The 24,941-nt window shown below is 43.7% G+C and overlaps 1 protein-coding gene and 1 long non-coding RNA gene across 3 annotated transcripts in view; one reads left to right on the plus strand and one right to left on the minus strand.

The window, feature by feature from the left end:
• The window catches only part of KRI1 (KRI1 homolog), a 106,699-nt gene extending 84,981 nt beyond the window's left edge, over positions 1 to 21,718 (minus strand). The window contains exons 1-4 of one of the 2 annotated variants that reach the window (XM_070938295.1): positions 21,598 to 21,718; positions 21,444 to 21,508; positions 20,722 to 20,827; positions 18,281 to 18,383 (exon numbers count right to left, since the gene is read on the minus strand). In XM_070938295.1, coding sequence (XP_070794396.1) covers positions 18,281 to 18,383; positions 20,722 to 20,827; positions 21,444 to 21,508; positions 21,598 to 21,682 — 359 coding nt within the window. In that variant the 5' untranslated portion in view covers positions 21,683 to 21,718. The other variant, XM_070938296.1, reaches the window with a different exon arrangement.
• A 61-nt stretch (positions 21,719 to 21,779) lies between these two features.
• LOC139313011 (uncharacterized) lies at positions 21,780 to 22,939 on the plus strand. Its single transcript, XR_011600060.1, has 2 exons — positions 21,780 to 21,970; positions 22,774 to 22,939. It is a non-coding gene; the product is annotated as an uncharacterized lncRNA (long non-coding RNA).
• The last annotated feature ends 2,002 nt before the right edge of the window (positions 22,940 to 24,941 follow it).

Raw genomic sequence — 24,941 nt, forward strand, 5'->3', positions numbered from 1 at the left:
ATGTGGTATTAATTACGGAAGAACCATTAGAATCAGGCACTAAAATTTTGGAAGAATTGGGCACTTACGGAGAGGTAGCAGGCCTTAAATTAAATAAATCCAAAACTAAATTATTAACAAAAAATATGACGGAGGTAAGAAAAAAAGCACTGGAAGAATCAATGGAGATCCAACACCGCCAAGAAGGTAAAATACCTGGGGGTGTGGATTTCATCAAGGTGCTCGGCCCTCAGAGAGAATAATTATTTACCATTGATTAGAAATATTAAACAGGATCTAGAAAAGTGGGGAAGACTACAGATATCATTATTAGGTAGAATTGCGGCAATAAAAATGAGCATATTACCCAAGTTATTGTATCTATTCCAAATGGTCCCTGTTAAATTAGATAAAAAAAAAATTTGGAGCTCAATAGCATCATCAGAAAATTTATCTGGGAGGGAAAGAAACCAAGAATAACAATTAGGAATTTACAGGACAAGAAGGAAAGAGGGGGTTTCAGATTACCTAAATGGGAGTTATATCAAAAAGCTGCAAACCTAGTATGGCTGAAAGATTGGGCAACCCTGAGAAATAAAAGACTGTTAACTTTAGAAGGGCATGATCTCCAGAAGGGTTGGCATGCATATCTCTGGGATACTGGGAAGAAGATGAAAACTTATTTCCATAGGCATAAAATAAGGGAGATCTTGATACAAATATGGGGAGAGATGAGACAGAAGCACTTTAGGAAAATTCCGAGATGGCTTTCCACCATGGAGGCTATAATATATCCAAATGTATTAGAAATGGGTAAAACGGTCAGATACAATGAATTATTAGATGGGGGAGGGAATCTTAAAACAAGGGAAGAATTGATGGAACAAGGTATTTCTATAGACTGGTGGCCATATAACCAAATTAAATCCAGATATAAAAAAGATAAGGAGGAATTTGGCATTGAGACGAGCATAAATGGATTTGACAAGATATGGATGGGTACGGATGACAAAATTCTAGCTAAATTATATAATTACTTATTGGACTACGATATGGCAGAGGAAGTAGTTAAAGAACCGATGCTAGCATGGGCCAAAAATATCGGACAGAATATAAATCTGAACAAATGGGATTCAATATGGAATAATAACCTTAAAATGACAAAGGCGACGGTTTACAAGGAAAACCAATACAAGCTGTTTTATAGATGGCATATGGCCCCAGCTAGGATAGCGAAGATCTACCCCAATTCGAGCCCTAAATGTTGGAAATGTGACCATTAGCAGGGTACTTTCTATCACTGCTGGTGGACTTGTAATCAGGCACAAAAATTCTGGAGGATGATATGGATGTGGATTAGAGAAATAATAAAAGAAAATTTTGATTTCGAACCAAAAGCCTTTCTCCTGGGAATTTTGAAAATTGAATATGCAAAAAAGAAAAAGTACTTAATTATACATATTCTGACAGCCGCTAGAATTTCCTTTGCCCAGTATTGGAAAGAAAAACAAATACCACCTCAAGAACATGTTATAGGGAAAATACTGGAGTGTGCCGAAATGAACAAATTGACTTCAGAAATTAATGACAGAGAAGATTCGGAATTTTATAGCGTGTGGGACATGTGGTACGAATGGATGGGGAAAAGAAATAAAGAAGGAAATAGAGTATAGAGATTAAGTATTAATTAATCAACAAAATCCATGGAGAAATGAACAGTATTACATTTAGTCTTAGAGATTTGAGCACTATTATCTTTAAATGTTTTGAAATTAAATTTAGCTTTAAGAAACAATATCAAATAAAAGATAAGTAATAATGCATGTAGATGTATATATGGGGGGTTTTTTTTTGGTTTTAATGTTTTATTAAGAAATTATAATAATACAATTTTTATCCATCCGGTTACATAGTATGGAAAAAGAAATAAATACAAATTACATATTGTACATATATAAATAATCTCTGCAGACCAGTTACATGGTATCAAAGAAATTGTGTTCTCATATCATTCTTGGTGTATATTTATATAATAATCTTTTACGATAAATTAGTAAATACATAAATCACGTCTTTTCCTTACCCATGTAACCTTTCCTTGCCTTATTATATTTCCTACCATCTGCAGTACATCTTCTCTTTCTTTTTCATTTAACTATTCGTTGTACTTGCTCTGGTCTTTTTCCTTTTTTTTTTATTTCAACTTCCTCTTCTCTAACCACCCGTACCACTTGTCCCATACGCTATAATAATCAGAATCTTCTCTGTCATTAATTTCTAATGTTAATTTATTCATCTCGGCACATTCCATTATTTTGCCAATTACTTGTTCCTTAGTTGGTATTTTTTCCTCTTTCCATTGTTGAGCGAAAGCGATTCTTGCTGCTGTTATTATATGCACTGCCAAGTATTTCTTCTTTTTTGCCATTTCCGTCTTAAGAATTCCCAGGAGAAGTATTTTAGGATCTAATTCAAAGGTTTCATCTATTATTTCTGAAAGCCAATTGCAAATCATTTTCCAAAATGTTTTTGCTTGAGAGCTGGTCCACCAGCAGTGGTAAAAAGTACCTTGCTGGTGTCCACACTTCCAGCACTTTGGGTTTGAGTTAGGGTAAATCTTGGCAATCCTAGCTGGTGCTAGGTGCCACCTATAAATCATCTTGTACTGGTTCTCCTTGTAAGTGGTTGCCTTAGTAAATCTTATATTGTTGTTCCATATTTGATCCCATTCTTCCAGATTTATATTCTTCCCAATATTTTTGGCCCATGCTAGCATTGGGTCTTTAACCACTTCTTCCATCAGGTCATATTCTACTAAGTAGTTATACAATTTAGCTAATAATTTATTATCTGTACTCATCCAAATCTTATCAAAATCTTTGCTACCCATTTCTATACCATATTGTTCTTTATCTTTTTTGTATCTTGATTTTATCTGTGCGTATGTTCACCATTCAACAAAAGTGCCTTGTTCTTTTAATTGTTCTATTGTTTTGAGATTCCCTGCTTCATCTAGAATTTCTTTATATTTTACAGTTTTACCATGATCCAAAACGTTTGGGTAAATTATCGCCTCCATGGTTGAAAGCCAGCAGGGAATTTTGGAGTAGTGTTTTCGTCTTATTTCTTCCCACGTTGACTTCAATATATCCCTCAATTTATGTTTATTGAAATGTGTTTTGGTTTTTTTCCCCGTTTCCCATAAATAGGCATGCCAACCCATCTGGAGATCATGCCCTTCTAGCGTTAGGATTCTTTTGTTCGCTAAAGTCGCCCATTCTTTTAGCCAAACAAGAATTGCTGCTTTATAATATGTTTCCCATATAGGTAATCCAAGCCCTCCTCTATTTTTTTTATCTTGTAAACTCCTGATTGCTATTCTTGGTTTTTTTCCTCCCCAAATAAATTTCCTGATAGTGGCATTAAATTCGCTGAAAATTTTTTTGTCTAATTTAATTGGCGCTGTTTGGAACAAATACAACAGTTTGGGTAGGATGCTCATTTTTGGGGTGAAGTACCATCAGTACGCTGATGACACCCAGCTGTACATCTCCACCCCAGACCACCCCAATGATGCCCTCGAGGTGATGTCCCGGTGCCTGGAGGCCGTACAGATCTGGATGGGGAGGAACAAACTCAGACTCAACCCATCCAAGACCGAGTGGCTGTGGTTTCCGTCGTCCCGATATAGTCAGTTGGCGCCATCTCTGACTATTGGGGGCGAGTCGTTGGCCCCCACAGATGAGGTTCGCAACTTGGGCATCCTCCTGGACTCACGGCTGTCTTTTGAAGAGCATATGACGGCCGTAGCCAGGAGGACTTTTTATCAGGTTCGCCTGATTCGCCAGTTGCATCCCTTTCTGGATCGGGACTCGTTACGCACGGTCACTCACGCCCTTGTCACCTCACGCCTGGATTATTGTAATGCTCTCTACATGGGGCTCCCCTTGAGAAGCACCCGAAGGCTCCAACTGGTCCAGAATGCGGCCGCGCGGGTGGTAATGGGAGCAATGTGGCGCTCTCATGTAACCCCCCTCCTGCGCGAGCTGCACTGGCTCCCAGTGGTCTTCCGGGTGCGCTTCAAGGTTTTGGTTACTATCTTTAGAGCGCTCCATGGCTCAGGACCAGGGTACTTACGAGACCGCCTCCTGCCACCAATAGCCTCTCACCGACCAGTTCGCTCCCATAGAGAGGGACTCCTCAGGGTGCCGTCGGCCAAACAATGTCGACTGACGGCCCCCAGGGGGAGAGCCTTTTCTGTGGGGGCACCTACCATCTGGAACGGGCTTCCCCCGGAGTTACGAAACATCCAAGACTTACGCATTTTCCGCCGAGCCTTGAAAACATTTCTATTCCAACAAGCTGGTCTGGCCTAACTCTCCCTTTTTAATTGGCTTTTAAACTGTCTTTTAAATTGGGTTTTAAACCTCTTTAGATAAATTTGGATGTTTTTTAATCTTTGAGCCTAAATTACTTAATCTGTTTCTTAATAGTTTTTAACTTCTATATGTATTTGTATTTATTATGGCTGTTCACCGCCCTGAGTCCTTCGGGAGTAGGGCGGTATACAAATATGAAAAATAAATAAATAAATAAATAAAATTTTAATTGTCGCTATCCTCCCAAGGAAGGAAATTTGCAGTTTCCCCCACTTCTCTAAGTCTTGTTTAATGCTTTTTACCAAGGGGACATAGTTATCCTCTTTGAGGGCCAGGTACTTTGTTGAAATCCATACTCCCAGATATTTAACTTTTTTCACAATTTGGATTCCCATAGATTTCTCCAAGGTTTCCTTCTGGTTTTTCGTCATATTTTTGGTGAGCATTTTGGTTTTAGATTTATTTAATTTGAGCCCCGCTACTTCTCCATATTTATCAAGTATTTCCAATATTTGTATACCTGTTTCCACCGGTTCTTCCATGATTAAAACGACATCGTCCGCGAACGCTTGAACTTTATATGTTTCTTTCCTAATTTTAAGCCCTTTAATTTGATCACTCTCTCTAATCTTCTTCAATAGTACTTCTAGTGCCAATATGTACAAAAGTGGTGACATTGGGCATCCCTGTCTTACTCCTTTGCTGATCTGAAATGTTTTGGTGAGTTCACCATTTACTAAAATATTGGCCCTTCGTTTCTCATAAATCGTGTTTATTGTGTTTGTAAAATTTTGTCCAAATCCCATTATATTCAGTTGTTGCTTTATAAACTCCCAGTTCAAATTGTCGAAGGCCTTCTGTGCATCTAAAAATACTAATGCCACCTCTTTTTCCGGGTGTTCCTCGTAATATTCTATCACATCCAGAATCGTCCTTGTATTATTCCTAATTTGCCTCCCTGGGAGGAATCCATTCTGATCGCTATGTATTATCTTATTGAGGATTCTTTTTAATCTTTCCGCTAATATGTTCATGTATATTTTATAATCAATATTAAGAAGGGAAATTGGCCTATAATTCTGTATCAATTTGGTATCCGATCCGATGGTATTCTTTTGGTAAGAGTGTAATATAGGCCTCTCTCCAAGATTCTGGTATTTTGTTTTTCATTAAGGCCTCATTAAAAATTTCAAGCATTCTTGGGAGTAAAATGTCTTCTAATTCTAAATTTTTATATAATTCCCCTGGGAATCCATCCGGGCCCGGAGATTTGTTTTTTTTCAATTTGGCAATTGCAGTCTTTAACTCTGTTAATGTGATCTCTTTGTTCAACATCTCTTTTTCCTCCTCTCCAATCTGTGGCATTCCCTCCTCCAATAAATATTGTTTTACTTTCTCTTTGGGTATATCTTCTTCTTTATATAAAGATGCATAGAATTCGCGTGCTATTTCCTGTTTTTCTTCTTCCTTAGTTGTGATATGGCCTTCGGTGTCTTCTAATTGGAGAATAATTCCTTTCTCTCTCTCTTTTTTAATTCTGTAGGATAACCACCTTCCTGGCTTATTGGCGTTCTCGAAGTAATATTGTTTTGTTCTCTTAATATTATATGCTAATTTTTCTTGATCAATTATATTTAATTTATGACGAATGTTCATCCAATTTTCTTTTGTTATTTCATTGTCAGGGTTTTGTTGCGCCTCTTTCTCTGCCTTTGCCAGTTCTTCTAGCAATGTTCTTTGAATTTCTCTCCTCTCTTTATTTCTATATGCTCCATATGATATCATTAGGCCTCTTAAATAGGCCTTTATCGTGTCCCAGATTATTCCCCGGTCCATTAATTCTTTTTCATTTTCTTCAAAAAAAATTGCTAACTCTGCCCTGACTTTGTCAATATTTTTTTTGTCTCTCAAAAATTGTGTATTCATTCTCCATCTTGTGTTCTTTCTCTTATATCTACTTTTCCACCTGATTTCCAATGGATTGTGGTCTGCCCAGGTATTGGGTAAGATTTCTGCTGATACAATGTCCATACCCAAGTTCCTGCTTATCCACATCATGTCTATTCTAGACCATGATTTATTGGGGTTAGAATAAAAGGTGTATTGTCTTTTATTGGGGTGTAGTGTTCGCCAAATATCTACAAGGTTTAGTTCATCCACTAAGTCGAAGAAGGTTTTTGGTAAATTTTTCCTTTTTTTCTTTTGACCTCTGGATCTTTTGTGATCTTTGTTCGCGTCGACCACTCCGTTGAAATCCCCAATGATGCAAATATTGTTGTTATCTAATCCTCTTATTATTTCTCGTGTCTTATTGAAAAACTCTTTCAGATTTTTATTTGGTGCATAAATCTCTGCTATTAATATTGCCAAATTGCCCCTCTCAATTTCAACAATTAGTAATCTCCCTTTGGGGTCTACATATTTCAGTTCTGTCTTCATTTCTTTTTTAATATATAATGCCACCCCTCTCTTTTCCTTCATGGCTAAGGAGGTGTAGAGATTCCCCAATTTTTTATATTCCAAATATTTTTTGTGTTCTTGTTTAATATGTACCTCCTGAAGGCAGACTATGTCTGCATTTTGTGTGACTAATTTGTTAAAGAAGGTTTTTCTTTTTTTATGATCATTAAGTCCATTTACATTAATCGATAGGATTTTCCAATCATTCATCCTTTTTGCCTTGTGTTAATTTACTTAAATTTGAGGTTGGTGTTTGCTCGGACTGCTCTTTGAGGTCTTTGTTTCTTCCCTGCTTCTCTACTTTCTTTCTCTTCCTTTTCTTTCTCCTCCGAGCTCTCTTTCCCCGTCGGGACCTCTTCTTGGGATCTTCTTTGGGTGAGTTCTTCTTCTGTGATCACAGCTTCCAATTCCTCTTTGCTACTTTGTTCGTCTTCTGACCCTCTCAGTTGGTCAAGGAATTCTTGAGCCTCCACCAAACTGTTTATTTTAATTCTCCTCCCTTGCCAAGTGATCAGCATACCCTCCGGCAAGGTCCATCTGAAAAGTATATTCCTTTTGTTCAGCTGTGTGGCAAGGAATCTGTAGTCTCTTCGTTGTTCTCTCACCCTCCTCGGCACTTGCTTCAGGACAACCACCTCCTTTTCCTTATAATTGATCGGTTCTTCTTTTACCATTTTATAAAAGATATCCTTAACTTTCTTTCTTGCGAACCTTATATGTACCTCTCTGGGTAGTTTATTCTGTCTAGCGTAGTTCGTCTGTACTCTGTACACCTCGTCCAATTCTTTTATTATATCGTCTGTATCCTGTTGGAGCACCTCCGCTATTAATTCAGCCATTACTTGGCCTAAATTTTCGTCCTTGTCTTCTGTAACATTTTGGAAATGCAGATAGAAAGAAGCTCTATCCATTTCCAACTGCGTAATCGAGTCCTCCAAATCTCTGTTCTGGGCCATTAATTTTTGATCTACTGTCTCTAGATCTTTCTCTTGTTGTTCCACCTTGGATTCTATTTTTTGTATTCTCTGTTCGTTCTTTTGTATGGCTTGTTGTATGTCACTCATTTTTTGGTCAATGCCTTGTATGTCTGTTTTCATTTCCTGATGGTTGTTAGACATTTTCTCTTGCATTAAGAGCATTGTCTCTTGGATCATTGCTAATGACGACTGCATCGCTTGCATTGTTGGAATCACTGATGATTTCTCGATTTTTGGTAGCCCTTCTATCGATTTTTGGGTTGCAGGGGACAACATTGTAATTGTGGGACTTGATACGCTGGGAGTTACTTTCTTTCCTGTTTTTGCCACAGTGGATGCAAAACTTGTCATCTCCCTCAGTGCTTTCGCCTGTTCTTTGACTATCCTTTCTATGTTTCTCCAAACAGTCATCCACTAATTGACTTCCCTTGCTTAATTTACCAGGACTAAGAAGAGAATTTTTGGGGGTATTCCCAATTTACAAAACAGGTAGTAATAATACAGTCGACCTTTTCTCCGCTATGCTGCCCACTACTTAGCTTTGTTGATTAATCAATATTTAGGAACTGTGTTTCTTATTTAGTTTAACTCCTGATATTAATTAATTAGATTCTCAATTCTTAAACAGAAAAAAAGGTAATAATAATGATAAATCCTTTCAGTACAAATATATATAATCAATAAATTAATACTCAGTGTCCAATCAGTAAGCACTTAATTAATTGAAGTTATAGAATAAATCACTATTTTATAAAAATTAATCCTTGGTAATATTAAACACAGTGATCAGTCAATAGCCACTCTATGCAATGGAAAATAGAAAAACAAGACAAAAAAGTATCTAATGAATAAGTGATATATAAATAGATAGATAAGTAGATATATAAATATAAATATATAAATATGTAAATAAATGGGTATATAAATAGATAGATAAATAGAAGAGAGTAGATTCTAATATGTCTATACAAAGATTTAAATATATTAATTAGCTATGTTGTATTAGTACTTTTAATACTTTGAATATATAGGTACTTTAAATATTTTGAATACTTATATAAATATTTTAAATACTTTAAACGTATAGAGAAGCAAAAGAAAGAAGAATAAATATGTATATATTATAATTTTAGACTATTTTTAAACTAATAACAATATGTGTTAATATAAATTTAAATTCAGCTCTCCTTAGTCCCTTCAAGTACTTGCTGAGCACATTGTAAGCCGCCCTGAGTCTTCGGAGAAGGGCGGCATATAAATCAAATTAAAAAAAAAAAAAAAGTACCACACTTGCTAGAGTCTATGCAGAAAGGTACATTAATTTAATATCACCCTTCTACTTCTCGCTTCTTCAAGATCTCCAACACCTTGTAAAAGTAAGTTTGATTGTTCCGTTTATCTCTTCCTGGTGCTCCTTCTTTCCTCTCTAGCTCTTCGTTGTTCTTCTCGTTGGTATTAAGTATGGTTGCACTTCCGGTCCTAAATTTCCGGTCGTTCTCCTCTCCAGTCAGTAGAATCTCTTTCCCACGTCCTCAGCGCTCGATCTATACAGCAAGTTAGATCCAGAAAGGTAGTGCCGCTGTTCCGCTTGCCGATCTTTCCTCCTTCTTTCTTGCCGGCCTGTCTGCGATCTTTTTAGCTGTCAAACCTCCTCCTCTCCTTCAATCGCCGCTTTTTTCCTCTTATGAGTCCTTCCACTCCGACCCAGCCAGCAAAGCTTTTCCGATCTCAGGCGTGCTCTGAAGAAAGTGGTTACGAGTGCGCTCGCCTCTCTTTCCCAGAATCTTTGCTTCCCCTCTTGTTGGCTATCGTGGCTTCGAGTCTGCCATTAAGAGGCAGATGCGCCCCGTTAGCTTGACAGTGGAAATCGGTCGCGCCGGGTGGGTTTGCGCTCCACCACTCAACTCACCGAAGCCCCACTATTGTCCGCGAAGCCCTCCAGGCTTCCACGCCTCGAACGGTCCCCAAAACGTTGGGTTAAGTGGCAGTGGGAGAGAGCGATCACTCTCACCACGCCATGACACCACGAGTCACCAACCGGAAGTCGATGTATATATGTATATATTTGCACCAATGAACCGAAAAAGTATTGAATGTATCACACTATATGTTATAATAAAAATCAAATTAAAAAAAAAAGAGAGAATAACTGTTTAATGTTATTGTATTTGTACTAGAAGATATGTTATGAAGTAAATGAAGTTACACAAGGTATAATTGTTCAATGTATATAATTTGTGGAAGGATGCTGTACAGAAATATTTGTAATCAAGACAACAGACTGTTTAAGGAGAGATGAAATGTTTATATACATCTCCACCCCAGGCCACCCCAACGATGCCCTTGAAGTGATGTCCCAGTGCCTGGAAGCTATGCGGATCTGGATGGGGAGGAACAGGCTCAAGCTCAACCCTTCCAAGACTGAGTGGCTGTGGTTCCCAGCATCCCGATATAGTCAGTTGACTCCATCACTGACTATTGGGGGCGAGTCTTTAGCCCCCGCGGAAAGGGCACGCAATATGGGAGTCCTCCTGGATACGCAGCTGTCCTTGGAGGAACATCTGACGGCTGTAGCCCGGGAGACCTTTTGTCAGGTTCGTCTGATTCGCCAGTTGCAGCCCTTTCTTGATCGGGATTCCCTGTGCAGTCACTCATGCCCTCGTCACCTCTCGCCTGGACTGCAACGCTCTCTACATGGGGCTCCCCTTGAGGAGTACCCGGAGGCTCCAACTGGTCCAGAATGTGGCCGCGCGGGTAATCACGGGAGCCGCCTGGCGCTCCCATATAACACCGCTCCTACGTGAGCTGCACTGGCTCCCAGTGGTCTTCCGGGTGCGCTTCAAGGTGTTGGTTACCACCTTTAAAGCGCTCCATGGCATAGGACCTAGTTATCTTCGAGACCGCCTGCTACTACCGATGACCTCCCACCGACCTGTGCACTCCCACAGAGGGCCTCCTCGGGGGTGCCATCAGCCAAATAATGTAGGCTGGTGACCCCCAGGGGGAGGGCCTTCTTTGTGGGGGCACCTACCCTCTGGAATCAGTTGCCCCCAGAGATAAGGAGAATCCAAGACCTCGGTGCCTTCCGCCGTGCCCTTAAAACCTTCTTTTTCCAGCAAGCCGGGCTGGCTTAACATATTTTTAATTTTTAATTGGTTTGTTATCTTAAACTGGGGCCAAATTAATATATATCCTTTTAATTGTTTTTTAATGTTTGTATTGTATGTTTTTATCTAGCTGTACACCGCCCTGAGTCTTTCGAGAGAAGGTGCGGTATATAAATTTGAAATAAAATAAAAATAAATAAAAAATAAATATATCTTTTTTTTTAATAGAAAATAAATAAAAAAACTTATAAAAAAAAAAAAGAAATAGGCCAAGTTGTTGGGTCGCCCATCGGTTCTCTTGCACCAAGAAGTATCCAGGTGGCAACCCCACTGCTGCCAGGGGTGTCTGACCAAGGACCCCAGCTTCCGCTGGAGCTGCGTGTGCCGGCCCCTTGCCGAACAGTGGGGAGGCAGCGGGAACAGGAGCCACTGTTCTTTTGCTGGGGGGCTCTCACTGCCCCAAGTAGAGGTGGCACCATTGGCTGCAGGAGGGTGGGAGATGGGGTAGGCAGCAGTTTCATGGCACTCATCCCAGCTCCCACAGTCATGGCCCTCATTGAGGTGGCTCCCCGGACTTCCAGCCCGCTGAACTTCTCCTTCAGCTATTCCATCGACAGACTGGGAACCGTGGCTGGGAACTTCCACTCAGTTGGGTCATCCCACTTAGCTGCTCACCTAGCATTCCAATTGCTCCTCTGGGTCACCGTGATTCCAGGATTAATCTGTTGGTGCTCCACTTCTACCGCCTACCCTATGTGGCTTGGCCATCAGCCCCTGGGGCCTTCTGTTGTGACTCCGACCCCCAAGCCCGTCTTATCAGAGGAAGAAGACTTCGAAAGTGAAGGAGAGGAGTTGGCAAGGCCTCCCTCTCCAGGACCCTCCTCTCTGGCAATGCCTCAGGTGTCGTCCGAAGGCCAAGAGATAGGCCAGGAGCCAGGCACTTCCGAGCAGCCGCAGTTAAGACAGCGACGGAGATGAGTCTTGGCCGGATCCCCGACAACGTCAGAAAGATAAGCGTGCACAGCAGAGAAAGAGGCGTGCCAGAGATTAAGCTGAGTCACTGGACCACACCCCACAGGGGATAAAAGGGGGTGTGGTTGCCATTCAGGCCTTGTGACGGACAAAACTGAAAAGCTAGCAAGTCATACTGCATTTCTGGAACTTCGTTATATGCCCTCCTTGTATTTATTATGGACTGAATTTGACAATTCTTTGGCTTTGTGGACTTATTTTGGTGTATCGGACGGAGGAGAAAAACCTCCCTTTGTGAGTAAAGTCTTTGGCAGGCAGCTACTGGGTTGCTGCCAATTCTGTTATCTCAAAGGAATTCCTGACTGCTGGTTTTATTAACTCCTGACTGTTTGTGTGCGTGTGTGAGACGGGGACAGAACACCTTCCATCACTCTTTCCCCCTTGAGCATGGGCTGTTGCTCTGGCTTCTCTGTTTAGGGCGTGCCGCTTGCATCCTGGCTTTGGCTTCAGCTGCTGCTGGGACCTCTTGAGAGGGGGCTTCCCCTGGCTTGGGCCCCACCATCTCTTTCTTTGTCAGCTGCTGACATCTTGAAGCTGCCAACTTCCTGGTGGAGTCCAGGTAGGCAGCTATATGGAGAGCTGGTTTGATGTCAACTGTCCAGTTAGTGAATCCCGAAAAGGGAACTCCTGGGACGTTATTTTAAAACTTTATTGAATAAACCACACTGGCACAGAAGAAGCGAAACCAGGTCTGGTTTTCCACACAAAAGTGAGTGTAGTTAAGTCCCCCTTTTCCCTACAGGCCACTCACAGTCCAAAATGTCCACCAATCGCTTCTGTTCATTTGTTATGGGAAACAGCCAGCCACGCCGGGACATCTGCTTGGCATGTCCTTGAGATGCCAGCATGTCTCACGGAAGCCGACGGATGCTTGAATACCACTCTCTTACCCCTGCATTCCATCCACCCACCTCCCTGTTATTGTCAAGGTGCAAGCGAAGGAAGAATGTTTCTTATCCTGCCCGCTGGTGCTCCAAGATTTTTTAAAGGTATGATACAATGGTTCTGAGATAACATCTGCCAGCTCCTTCAGAACTCTGGGTGTAATCCATCAGATCCCGGTGATTTATATTCAAGGTTAGAAAGGTGTTCTCTTACTATTTTCATGCTTATTTTAATTTTTATTTCTAGTCTAACTTTTACAATTATGTTTTTGGTAGATTGGGCTATAGTCTTTTTGTGTGAAAACTGATGCAAAGAATGAATTAAGCAGCTGTGCTTTCTCTCTACTGCCTGTTATTCCCTTACCATCTTCTGTCTTTAATGGACTGTTTCCTTGACTTTTTTTGTTGTTGTTTATATGTTAAAAGAAATGTTATTATCTTTGACTTTTGTTAAAAGTCTTTGTTCGTTCTGAGCCTTTGCTTTCCTGACTGCATCTTTACAGATTAGGCTATCTGCTGATATTCAGCCTTTGTTATGTGTCCCTCTTTTCATTTTTATACATCCCTTTTCTCTTTATCAGAGAGATGGTTGTGCAACCATGCTGGTTTCTTCTTGGATTTCTTGTTTTTCTTTTCCAGTGGTATTGTGTTGGATTGGGCTTTTATGATCATATTTTTCAATGTTTTCAATGTTCAACGTCCTGGTTTTGACCATCTGCCCATGCGCAGGCTTTACGCATGCGATGATGGCATGCGTGCAGACGATGGCACGTGCACATCAGCGAACCGGTAGGAAAGGTAAGTACATTTCACCCCTGTCCACAGGATTTAAAATTATGAATTTAGTGGCCCCTGAGGTCTGAAATGTGGTGACCCCTGATTTGGTTGACAAAGTTGTCAGTTAAGTTGGTTAGGAATCTATTTGATCTCCCATTTGTTGCAGTTTGTCTCCTGGTTGATAGTAGGGTAGTTAAAGTCTGCCATTATCACTGTGATATGTTTCCTACATACATTTATTAATTGATTAACAAAGAGTTCATCTATTTCTTCTGCTTGGTTGGGTGGCCTATAGCAATATCATTCCCCCACCTTTTATATTGACCCATATGGATTCTATGAGGTTTTCATCCTTGGTTTTGGGTATTTCTGTAGAGATGTAGTGATCCTTTACATATAATGAAACTCCAGCTCCTCTTTTGTTAGGTCTGTTTCTTTTGAATAGTTCGTATCCTTCCATCAGTACATTCTAGTCACGAGTGTCATCCCACCAAGTTTCAGTAATGGCAACTATATCATATCTGCCTTCATGTACTAATACTTCAAGTTCATCCTATTTGTTCCCTAAACTTTGAGCATTAGTGTATAGGCGCGTGATGGCTAACCTATGGCACGTGTGTCAGAGGTGGCATGCAGCAAGGCGTCACCCCAGTTCAGCTCTGCTGCATATGCATGGGCACCTCCCACAGCCAGCTGGTCCTTGGGTCTCTGCCCCGCATGCACGGGGGCAAGGCGCATGCTGCTGCTTGGACAGGTAAACCCCGAGAGGTGGTATGCTAAGAACCGGAAGCTTTGGGGTTTTTTAGATAGTTTTTCAAATTCTATTTTAAGGGGATCTGGGATGAGGGTGGTTTCCAATGTAAATAATGAGGCTGGGGGGCCTCCCGGGAGGGGGGTGAGTTGTATGGGTTCAGGGATTAACCCGCGAGGGACGGGGTCTAGTCCATCTGAAGAGCACGGCGGAGGAGATGCAGAATCTGGGGCCAAGGAGAGGGTTAGAGCTTGTGCTGTTGATAGACATTACATCAGTACTGTAGGTGGGAGGGGCAGATATGGCGGGAGTAGGGGGCCATATCAAGTTGCGGGAATGCGCGCTCGCTGTCTTCAAGCGGTGGCACGCTCCGGCCCCCAATGCTCTTCTCGTTCCCCAGGTGGCACAGACCCTCAGGCCCTGGGCCTTCGGCTGATGCTATGCAATGCCAGGTCCGTGGTAAATAAAGCCCCCATTTGTGATCTTGTTCAGGAGGGGGGAGCGGACCTGGTGGGTATTACGGAGACCTGGTTGGGCCAGGAAGGGGGAGTCCCTCTTGTAGAGATGTGCCCACCCAGTTTCCGGGCATTTCATCAGCCAAGGTCACAGGGAAGGGGCGGGGGGGTGGCAGTTATCATTAAAGAGGGTCTTAGTCCGAGGGAGGCCACTGTTCCTCAGACGTCCGGATGTGAGTCCCTCCTTGTGAAGTGGGGTCATGGGGTGCAGATGGGCTGCTGGTTACGTACCTGGCTCCCTGCCACGTGGCAGCGGCCTTGCCTGAACTACTCAACGTTATAGCCGCAGTGGCGATTGATACCCCTAGACTTATGGTCATGGGGGATTTCAACCTGCCATCCGTCGGTGAGGCGTCTGAGGTGGCTCAGCAGTTCATGGCTTCCATGACGGCCATGGACCTGACCCAATTAGTTCATGGCCCTACTCACACGGGGGGGAAACACGCTGGACCTGGTTTTTGTCTCTGGTCAGTGGCTGAGTGGTCTCGAGAGAGGGGATATAGCGATCGAGCCCTTGTCATGGTCAGATCACTCCCTCCTTCGCTTTGACCTTCGAACCGCCACACCCCGCCACAGGGAGGCGGAACCGATGAGGTGGTTCTGCCCCAGGTGTCTGATGGACCTGGATAGGTTCGACAGAGCTTGGGCCATTTCCTGAGGCTCTGGCACACGGCTCGACTGAAGACCTAGTGGCTGCCTGGGATAGGGCGGCCGCTGGAGCTTTGGACCGGGTCGTGCCTTTGCGGCCTCTGACCCGGAGTCGATCTCACCTGGCTCCCTGGTTCACCGAGGAGCTGAGGGAGATGAAACGCCGGAAAAGACGCCTGGAGAGCAGTTGGAGGGCCAGCCATTCTGAATCTGACAGAACACTGGTAAGGTCTCATATTAAAACCTACCTGGTGGCAATAAAAGCGGCAAAGTGTAACTATTTTTCCGCTCTTATTGCGTCATCAGATAATCGCCCAGCCGCCCTGTTTAGGGTGACCCGCTCCCTGCTCCACCAGGAAGCGCGGGAGGACCCCTTGGAGGGTAGAGCCGAGGACTTTGTACAATATCTGTATGACAAAATCGCTCAGATTCGGGAAAATTTGGACTCTGACTGGGTAGATTCGGGAGGGAGGATGGAGACAAGTCTTGAGAATATTACCTGGGAAGAGTTTGATTCTGTGACTCTGGAAAACGTGGACAAGATACTGGGCAGACTGAGTGCGGCCACATGTTTATTGGACCCGTGTCCCTCCTGGCTGGTGCTGGCCTCTCGAGAGGTTACACGAGGTTGGCTCCAGGGGATTATAAATGCTTCCTTGAGAGAGGGTGTCTTCCCTGCCGCCTTGAAGGAGGCGGTGGTGAGGCCTCTCCTCAAGAAGCCTTCCCTGGACCCAGCAGTGTTGGCTAATTACCGTCCAGTCTCCAACCTTCGCTTCGTTGCGAAGGTTGTTGAGAGTGTGGTAGCGCGACAGCTTCCTCAGTACTTGGATGAATCGGCTTATCTAGATCCGTTCCAGTCGGGCTTCAGGCCTGGATACAGCACGGAAACGGCATTGGTCGCATTGGTAGATGATCTCTTGAGGGCCCGGGACAGGGGTTGTTCCTCTGTCCTGGTCCTATTAGACCTCTAAGCAGCTATTGATACCATCGACCATGGTATCATGCTGCACCGGTTGGAAGGGTTAGGGGTGGGGGGCACCGTGTTGCGGTGGTTCTCCTCCTTTCTCTCTGATCGGTCGCAGTCTGTGTTGACAGGGGGGCAGAGGTCAACCCCGAGGCCCCTTGTATGTGGGGTGCCACAGGGGTCGGTTATCTCACCCCTTCTGTTCAACATTTATGTGAAGCTGCTGGGTGAGATCATCCGTGGTTTTGGGGTGAAGTATCATCAGTATGCTGATGATACTCAGCTATACATCTCCACCCCGGACCACCCCAATGATGCCCTTAAAGTGATGTCCCAGTGCCTGGAGGCTGTACGGATCTGGATGGGGAGGAACAGACTCAGGCTCAACCCATCCAAGACCGAGTGGCTGTGGTTTCCGTCGTCCCGATATAGTCAATTGGTGCCATCACTGACTATTGGGGATGAGTCATTGCCCCCCACGGAGAGGGTTCGCAACTTAGGCGTCCTCTTGGACTCACGGCTGTCTTTAGAAGAACACTTGACGGCTGTGGCCGGGAGGTCTTTTTATCAGGTTCGCCTGATTCGCCAGTTGCGTCCCTTTCTGGATCGGGACTCGTTAAATATGGTCACTCATGCCCTCGTCACTTCACGCCTGGACTACTGTAATGCTCTCTACATGGGGCTCCCCTTGAGGAGCACCCGGAGGCTCCAGTTGGTCCAGAATGCGGCCGCGCGGGTAGTTATGGGAGCAGCATGGCGCTCCCATGTGGCTCCCCTCCTGCGTGAGCTGCACTGGCTCCCTGTGGTCTTCCGGGTGCGCTTCAAGGTCTTAGTTACCACCTTTAGAGCGCTCCATGGCTTAGGACCGGGGTACTTACGAGACCGCCTTCTGCTACCAATAGCCTCTCACCGCCCAGTACGCTCCCACAGAGAGGGGCTTCTCAGGGTGCCGTCAGCCAAACAGTGTCGACTGGCGGCCCCCAGGGGGAGAGCCTTTTCTGTGAGGGCACCCACCATCTGGAATGAGCTCCCCCCAGAGATACAGAAGATTACGGATCTGCGCACTTTCCGCCGTGCCCTCAAAACATTCCTGTTTCAGCAGGCCGGCCTGGCCTAACTTTCCCTTTATATTGCTTTTTGATTTTATTTTAAACTGGGATGTCTTGAATTATCTAGGACCAGAGTGTTTAGTATATTTCAATTGGTTTTTTATTAACGTTTGTATTACATGTATTTTTATCGTTCGCTGTTCACCGCCCTGAGTCCCTTAGGAATAGGGCGGTATATAAATTTAATAAATAAATAAATAATAAATAAATAAATAATCAACTCACCTGTGCTGTGTGGTCTGCAGCTGCTGCCAGATACCATCGGCCCACATGCACTCACCACCTCCTGTGCTGGCCACACTCATCCCTCTTCACTAGAGCTTATTTTTGAGTAGAGCTTATATTAGGCACATACTTAAAACTTAGGCCAGGGCTTATTTTCAGGGTAGGTCTTATTTTCGGAAAAACACAGTATGTGTTCTACAGAAGCTGTTTGTTCCTTATTGTGTACAATTTGGATGTATCGGGTTTCTTCTTTAATGTTCATATATGGGGTTATCATGAAGTTAAAGGTTCAAATAAGTATCATCCATGTTTTATCAATGACTTGATAAATCTTCGAAAATAAGTGTAAAATATACCTAATGCTATGCCAATTACACTCCTTCCTTAAATCATTTAAGCAAGATAAATTCTTAGTGCTCAACATCTCTAGACTAAATATTAATTATGAAGTAGTGCAACTTTTTACGTCTTACCCTGCCTTCTCCACCATAACTTTTCTCTCATAATCCTTAAGTAACATGGGCTTTTCTTTCTTCTTTGTGGAAGTCTTCTTACAAACAGTGGCTGAGGAAGAATCTGAGAAGAGAATCAAGCATAACTGACCACCTGACAATTCTAGTAAAGTTAAATCATTACTCAACCCAAATACAACCCGCATTGCGCCCATGCAATCTCTCCTCATCCATAGACCTCTCCGCCCTTTGTGGTATATAGAGGAACTGAGAGGGCTGAAATGGATGAAGAGACTTCTAAAGCACCACTGGTGAAAGATAAGGGATGAACTTGACCTAACATGGGTAAGAGCTGCTATTAAGGCTTACCTTGTGGCGATTTATGTAGCGAAATGTAAATACTTCTCCGCACTAATTGTGTCTGCAGATAATCGCCCAGCGACCCTCTTTAAGGTGAGCCGCCTCCTCCTCCTCCTGGGGAAGGAGGAGACTGAGGTCCACCTGAAGGGGTGAGCTGAGGAATTTATGGATTTTCTGGAAGACAAAATCGACTTCATTCCCAGTTAGATGTCGGTGTGGTTGCTGGTCCATCGGAAGCCCCTGAGGCAGGTTCTTGCTCTGTTATTTGGGAACAGTTTGACCCTATCATTCCTGAGGAAGTGAACAGGATCCTAGGGAGTATGTACGCAAACACTTGTATTTTAGACCCATGTCCCTCCTGGCTTGTGAAAGCTTCCCGGGAGCTGATAGGCGGGCGGACTCTGGCGGTGATTAATGCTTCCCTACAGGGTAGTGCCCAAGTACTTTAAGGAGGCTGTGATCCGCCCTCTTCTTAAGAAGCCATTTCTGGATTCCACCCTGTTGGATAATTTCCAACCTGTCTCCAATCTTCCCTTTTTGGCGAAGGTGGTTGAGAAAGTAGTTGCGCGGCAGTTCCAGAGGTTTCTGGATGAAACGGATTATCTAGATCCCTACCAGTCAGGATTCAGGCCTGGATATGGGACAGAAACAGCACTGGTCGCACTTTTGGATGATCTCTGGAAGGAACGGGATAGAGGTGGTGCATTCATCCTTGCTCTACTTGACCTCTCAGCAGCTCTCGATACCATCAACCATGGTATTCTTCTGGAGCAGCTTCGCAGGATGAGAGTGGAGGCTCTGTGCTATCCTGGTTTACTTCCTTCCTCTGCAGCTACTCTCAGTCAGTGTCGATAGGAGAAGAGAGATTCAGCCCTCGCCCACAGGGCTCTGTGCTCTCCACTTCTGTTCAACATTTATATGAAGCCGTTCGGTGAGATCATCCATCACCATGGACTGAGGTATCATCAATATGTTGATGATACTCAGCTGTATCTCTCAGTCTGTGGTGAATTAAGCGATGCCGTGTCCTCCCTCTCACAGTGCCTGAAGGCTGTTAGGGGCTGTATGGGGAGCAAGAGGTTGAAACTGAATCCTGGCAAGACTGGGTGGCTCTGGATTTGGGGTTCTTTGGCCCATGGAGAATTGCCACCTTTGGTCTTGGATGGGGTGGCACTACTCTAAACAGACCCTGTGTGTAATCTGGGGGTTCTCCTGGATTCACGACTCCTGCTTTAAGAGCAGGTGGCGGTCGTGACCAGGAGGGCCTTTGCGCAACTGTGGGTTGTGCGCCAGTTACACCCTTTCCTGGACAGACAATCCCTACTCATGGTCACTCATGCCCTAGTCACTTCCCATCTTGACTATTGTAACGCACTGTACATGGGGCTGCTCTTGAAGAGTATCCAGAAGCTCCAGCTGGTGCAAAATGCAGCGGCCCACATGGTTTTGTGCAGACCTTGGTGTGCACATGTATTACCTCTCCTGCAGGAGCTGCATTGGTTGCCGATTTGCTTCCAGGTACAATTCAAGGTGCTAGTTGTCACCTTTAAAGCCCTTCATGGCTTGGGATCAGGTTATCTGAGGGACCGTCTTTTACCAGTCATATCTACCCAACCCACTAGAGCAGGGAGGCAAAGAATGTTGGGGGTCCCATCCCTGAGGGAAATACATCTGGTGAGACCCAGAAGAATGACCTTCTCCATGGTGGCTCCGTCTCTCTGGAACATCATTTCCCCCAGAGATTAGAATGGCCCCCACTCTAACACTCTTCTGGAAGGTGCTGAAGACCTGGTTCTGCCAGCAGGCCTGGGGAACCCAGAGTGAGATGGAGCCCATTAAATGGCTGGTGTGATGTATTGTCACCAGGTGGAGGCTATTATATTATTTTATTAATTTATTTGATTATTTTCATTTATTAGTTTTATTTTATATATGTAGTTTTTGTACCCCTGTAAACTACCTTGGGTTGCCATGTGCTAATAGGCAGCAATATAAATTTTCAAATAAATAAATATGTATGTATGTATGTATGTATGTATGTATGCTTAGACAAAGCCACTGGACAGTTGCCTTAATCCAAAAAAATTGTAAACAATACTCACCTTCCTCAGTGTAGAAAGTGACATTCTTTTGATAAATTCGGGGATCCTTTGTTTTTAATAAGCCTAACATGGAATAAAAAGCACGATCCAGTTTGGGGTCAAGTTCCTATAATGGAAGGAAAGAACCACCAGAGGTGAATATTACCATTTGGAAAAAAAAAATTGCTCTGTGATACCTTTGTCCTAGCAAAGATAGAACTTCAAAAATACAGACATCAGAAAGCTCTAGACTGCCCTTTATAAGAGTCCCTTAAGAGGTCTGACCCTGCTGTTCTTCAAAAGAGCCCTGAAGACATGGCCCTTTGCCCAGAAAAGAGCTTTATTCAGTGCTAATTGCTAAGAATTCTGCCTAGCCCTCTCCATGTCTTTTATCAATGTTTTAATGTATTACTTTTGCTTTTAATCCTTACACACCACGAATAATTCTCAATAAGTTGGAGGCATTAGAGTTAAATTCAGAATTTAGACATTTAAATTATAAGCAGCACTTTTAGGAAGGTGATAAAAACCCCGTCCCCTAGCAGCAAAACTCAGAGTTCCCCCTTGCGAACCTCTGGGAAGTCAGCGTTTCACTTGCAGAGAGAAAGGGCCCAGACGTCGCTCCAATTGCTTTGGAATGTCAGCTTTCAGAGCAGCAGGGGAACACCACCCGTCAGGAAACGTAACCCGATTCTCCCGGATTAACAGAAATGAGGGCTTCTTGTCACTCAACGCCTACCCACCTCCTCTTCGCTAGACGCCGACTCGGAACTCGAGACTTTCTCCTCTTCCCCATATTTGTCCTGCACTGAGGGAGCGAGAAATCAGGCATAACATGAAGACAGCGCAGTAACAAATCCCCAAAGCGCAAACCCGACCACATTGTCCACCACTCACGCCGCTGCAGCTCCTCACGACGCCGGTACCTCCCATAACGTGCAGCAAACGCCGCATTGACCTGCAATGCCGGCTGGCCAGACATCGCGTTACCACTCAGGCCTTCTGCATTGAAAGCAGGTTCATTTCCGGGTCGCTCAGCACGGAAAGGGTTGGGCTCACCAGCGGAAGTAATTGGATCTCCTCCCAGTCACCGGAAAGCTATCAATCAGCTAGTTGTTCCACTGGAGTGAGTACTTTGGAAGCGGGGCCAAATAAACTACGCAGAACTTGCCCAATATTAATATAAAGTAGGTGGGACGAATGTCCTTAACTCTTCTCAACTCTTCTCAAAGCGAGGCAGAATTCCAAAACGGGATGGCATCTTAAAAATGTAAACGCATTATTATTTAAGAGCTTCTACTAGACCGAACATATCAAGCACTATTTTAAAGAGAGTGATGTTGTATGATTATAAAATGCAAAAAGTATTTTGTTTTTCATTTCATCAGTATTTAAATTACCTATTTTTTTCTATACGTATATGTTTGTGAATGCATACACAGATGCACGCAAGGATGAAGTTTTGTACGTCTGATAGCTATAAATCGAATTTATTGGCAGCCCTACTCATAAGCTGACTTCAATAAACTAAGAGAAGACAGAAATGAGGTTATGGATGGCAGGGAGAAAGTGGAACTGCTTAATTCCTTATTTGCATCTGTCTTTATGCAAAAGAAAAAAATAATCCAACCTATCAAAAGCAGCATCATAGGTGACAAAACAGGAACGCAAGTCAAAATAGGCAGGAAAATGTTAAGAGAACATCTATCCACTCTAGATGAATTCACATTGCCAGGACCAAATGGATTACCTCCCAGGCGCTGCTGTGCCCGCTTCACCAGTAGAATATAATAGAATATAACTTTATTATGGTCATAGTCCAGCAATAGACATCACTGTTTACAATATATTAAAAAAATAGTACTGACATTAATAGTGGATAATAACATCCCAGTTAAGAAAATACATGTTCTCAAACAGTTAGGGTCACTCCCTAGTTTACGTGAGTGGAGAGCTGATTTAAGTATGTGAGTAAATATAATTTTCCAAAAATTGTTAGAGATATCTTCAAAAAATTGGCACAAGTTGACAGCTATAATTCTGTAACCAATTTTTTTCTTGTGTTCATTGCAGCAACACAGAATTTTGCCACTGCACACGTGATAGCTGGGTTTCGAGTCCTGGAAGAGAAAGCCTACATAAAAATTATCTGTTCTCCCTGGCAATCTCTCTAATAGGAAGAATATATACTGACCTATAAACTCTGTATAACTCACAGTACAATAAAACATGTGAGATATCTTCGACTTCTCCTTTACCACATATACATACCCGTTCTGCTATTGGTGTTCTCTTGTATGAGGAAAAGGAGGCATTTATAGTAGTGCGTTTTAATTTCTCCCAGAGGGTGTTCCTGGATATTGAATCGAAGGCCTACTTAAAATCAAGGAAGGCCACGAAAAGAGGATTTTTTATATACATGTGTATTTTTGAACCAGATGGTGAAGTACCAAGGTATGATCCACCATTGATCTTCCTTCTCTAAAACCAGCTTGTTCATCTTTGATTTTCCCCCCTGAAGTTAGCCAATCCTGAAATTTATAGTATAGGTGTTTGGCATACAATTTACTAATAACACTCAGAAGACTAATGGGTCTATAATTGCCTGGGTCATTTCTATTACCCTTTTTATAAATTGGTATAATAATTGCTAATCCCCAATCTCTTGACATATGGCCCGGTTTATCTATAAATGTAAACAGAGATGATAAAAGTGGAGCCCAGCAACTGGCATTCTTTTTGATTATTTCTGGAAGGACATTTATTTATTTATTTATTCATTCATTCATTCATTCATTCATTCATTCATTCATTCATTCATATTTGTATACCGCCCTACTCCCGAAGGACTCAGGGCGGTGAACAGCCATAATAAATACAAATACATATAGAAGTTAAAAACTATTAAGAAACAGATTAAGTAATTTAGGCTCAAAGATTAAAAACATCCAAATTTATCTAAAGAGGTTTAAAACTCAATTTAAAAGCCAGTTTAAAAGCCAATTAAAAAGGGAGAGTTAGGCCAGACCAGCTTGTTGGAATAAAAATGTTTTCAGGGCACGGCGGAATATGCGTAAGTCTTGGATGTTTCGTAACTCCGGGGGAAGCCCGTTCCAGATGGTAGGTGCCCCCACAGAAAAGGCTCTCCCCCTGGGGGCCGTCAGTCGACATTGTTTGGCCGACGGCACCCTGAGGAGTCCCTCTCTATGGGAGCGAACTGGTCGGTGAGAGGCTATTGGTGGCAGGAGGCGGTCTCGTAAGTACCCTGGTCCTGAGCCATGGAGCGCTCTAAAGATAGTAACCAAAACCTTGAAGCGCACCCGGAAGACCACTGGGAGCCAGTGCAGTTCGCGCAGGAGAGGGGTTACATGAGAGCGCCACATTGCTCCCATTACCACCCGCGCGGCCGCATTCTGGACCAGTTGGAGCCTTCGGGTGCTTCTCAAGGGGAGCCCCATGTGGAGAGCATTACAATAATCCAGGCGTGAGATGACAAGGGCGTGAGTGACCGTGCGTAACGAGTCCCGATCCAGAAAGGGATGCAACTGGCGAATCAGACGAACCTGATAAAAAGTCCTCCTGGCTATGGCCGTCATATGCTCTTCAAAAGACAGCCGTGAGTCCAGGAGGATGCCCAAGTTGCAAACCCCATCTGTGGGGGCCAACGACTCACCCCCAATAGTCAGAGATGGCGCCAACTGACTATATCGGGAGGACGGAAACCACAGCCACTCGGTCTTGGATGGGTTGAGTCTGAGTTTGTTCCTCCCCATCCAGATCCGTACGGCCTCCAGGCACCGGGACATCACCTCGAGGGCATCATTGGGGTGGTCTGGGGTGGAGATGTACCGCTGGGTGTCATCAGCGTACTAATGGTACTTCACCCCAAAACCACGGATGATCTCACCCAGCGGCTTCACAAAAATGTTGAATAGAAGGGGTGAGAGGACCGATCCTTGTGGCACCCCACATATAAGGGGCCTCGGGGTCGACCTCTGTCCCCCTGTCAACACAGACTGCGACCGGTCAGAGAGAAAGGAGGAGAACCACTGTAGAACAGTGCCCCCCAACCCCAACCCTTCCAACCGGTGCAGCATGATATCATGATCGATGGTATCAAAAGCCGCTGAGAGGTCTAGTAGGACCAGGACAGAGGAGCAACCCCTGTCCCGAGCCCTCCAGAGATCATCAACCAATGCGACCAATGCTGTCTCTGTGCTGTACCTGAATCCCGACTGGAA

Source organism: Pituophis catenifer, unplaced genomic scaffold, assembly GCF_029215685.1.
Source record: "Pituophis catenifer annectens isolate HBS135680 unplaced genomic scaffold, rPitCat1.0.hap2 SCAF_2, whole genome shotgun sequence".
Classification (NCBI taxonomy): Eukaryota; Metazoa; Chordata; class Lepidosauria; order Squamata; family Colubridae; genus Pituophis; species Pituophis catenifer.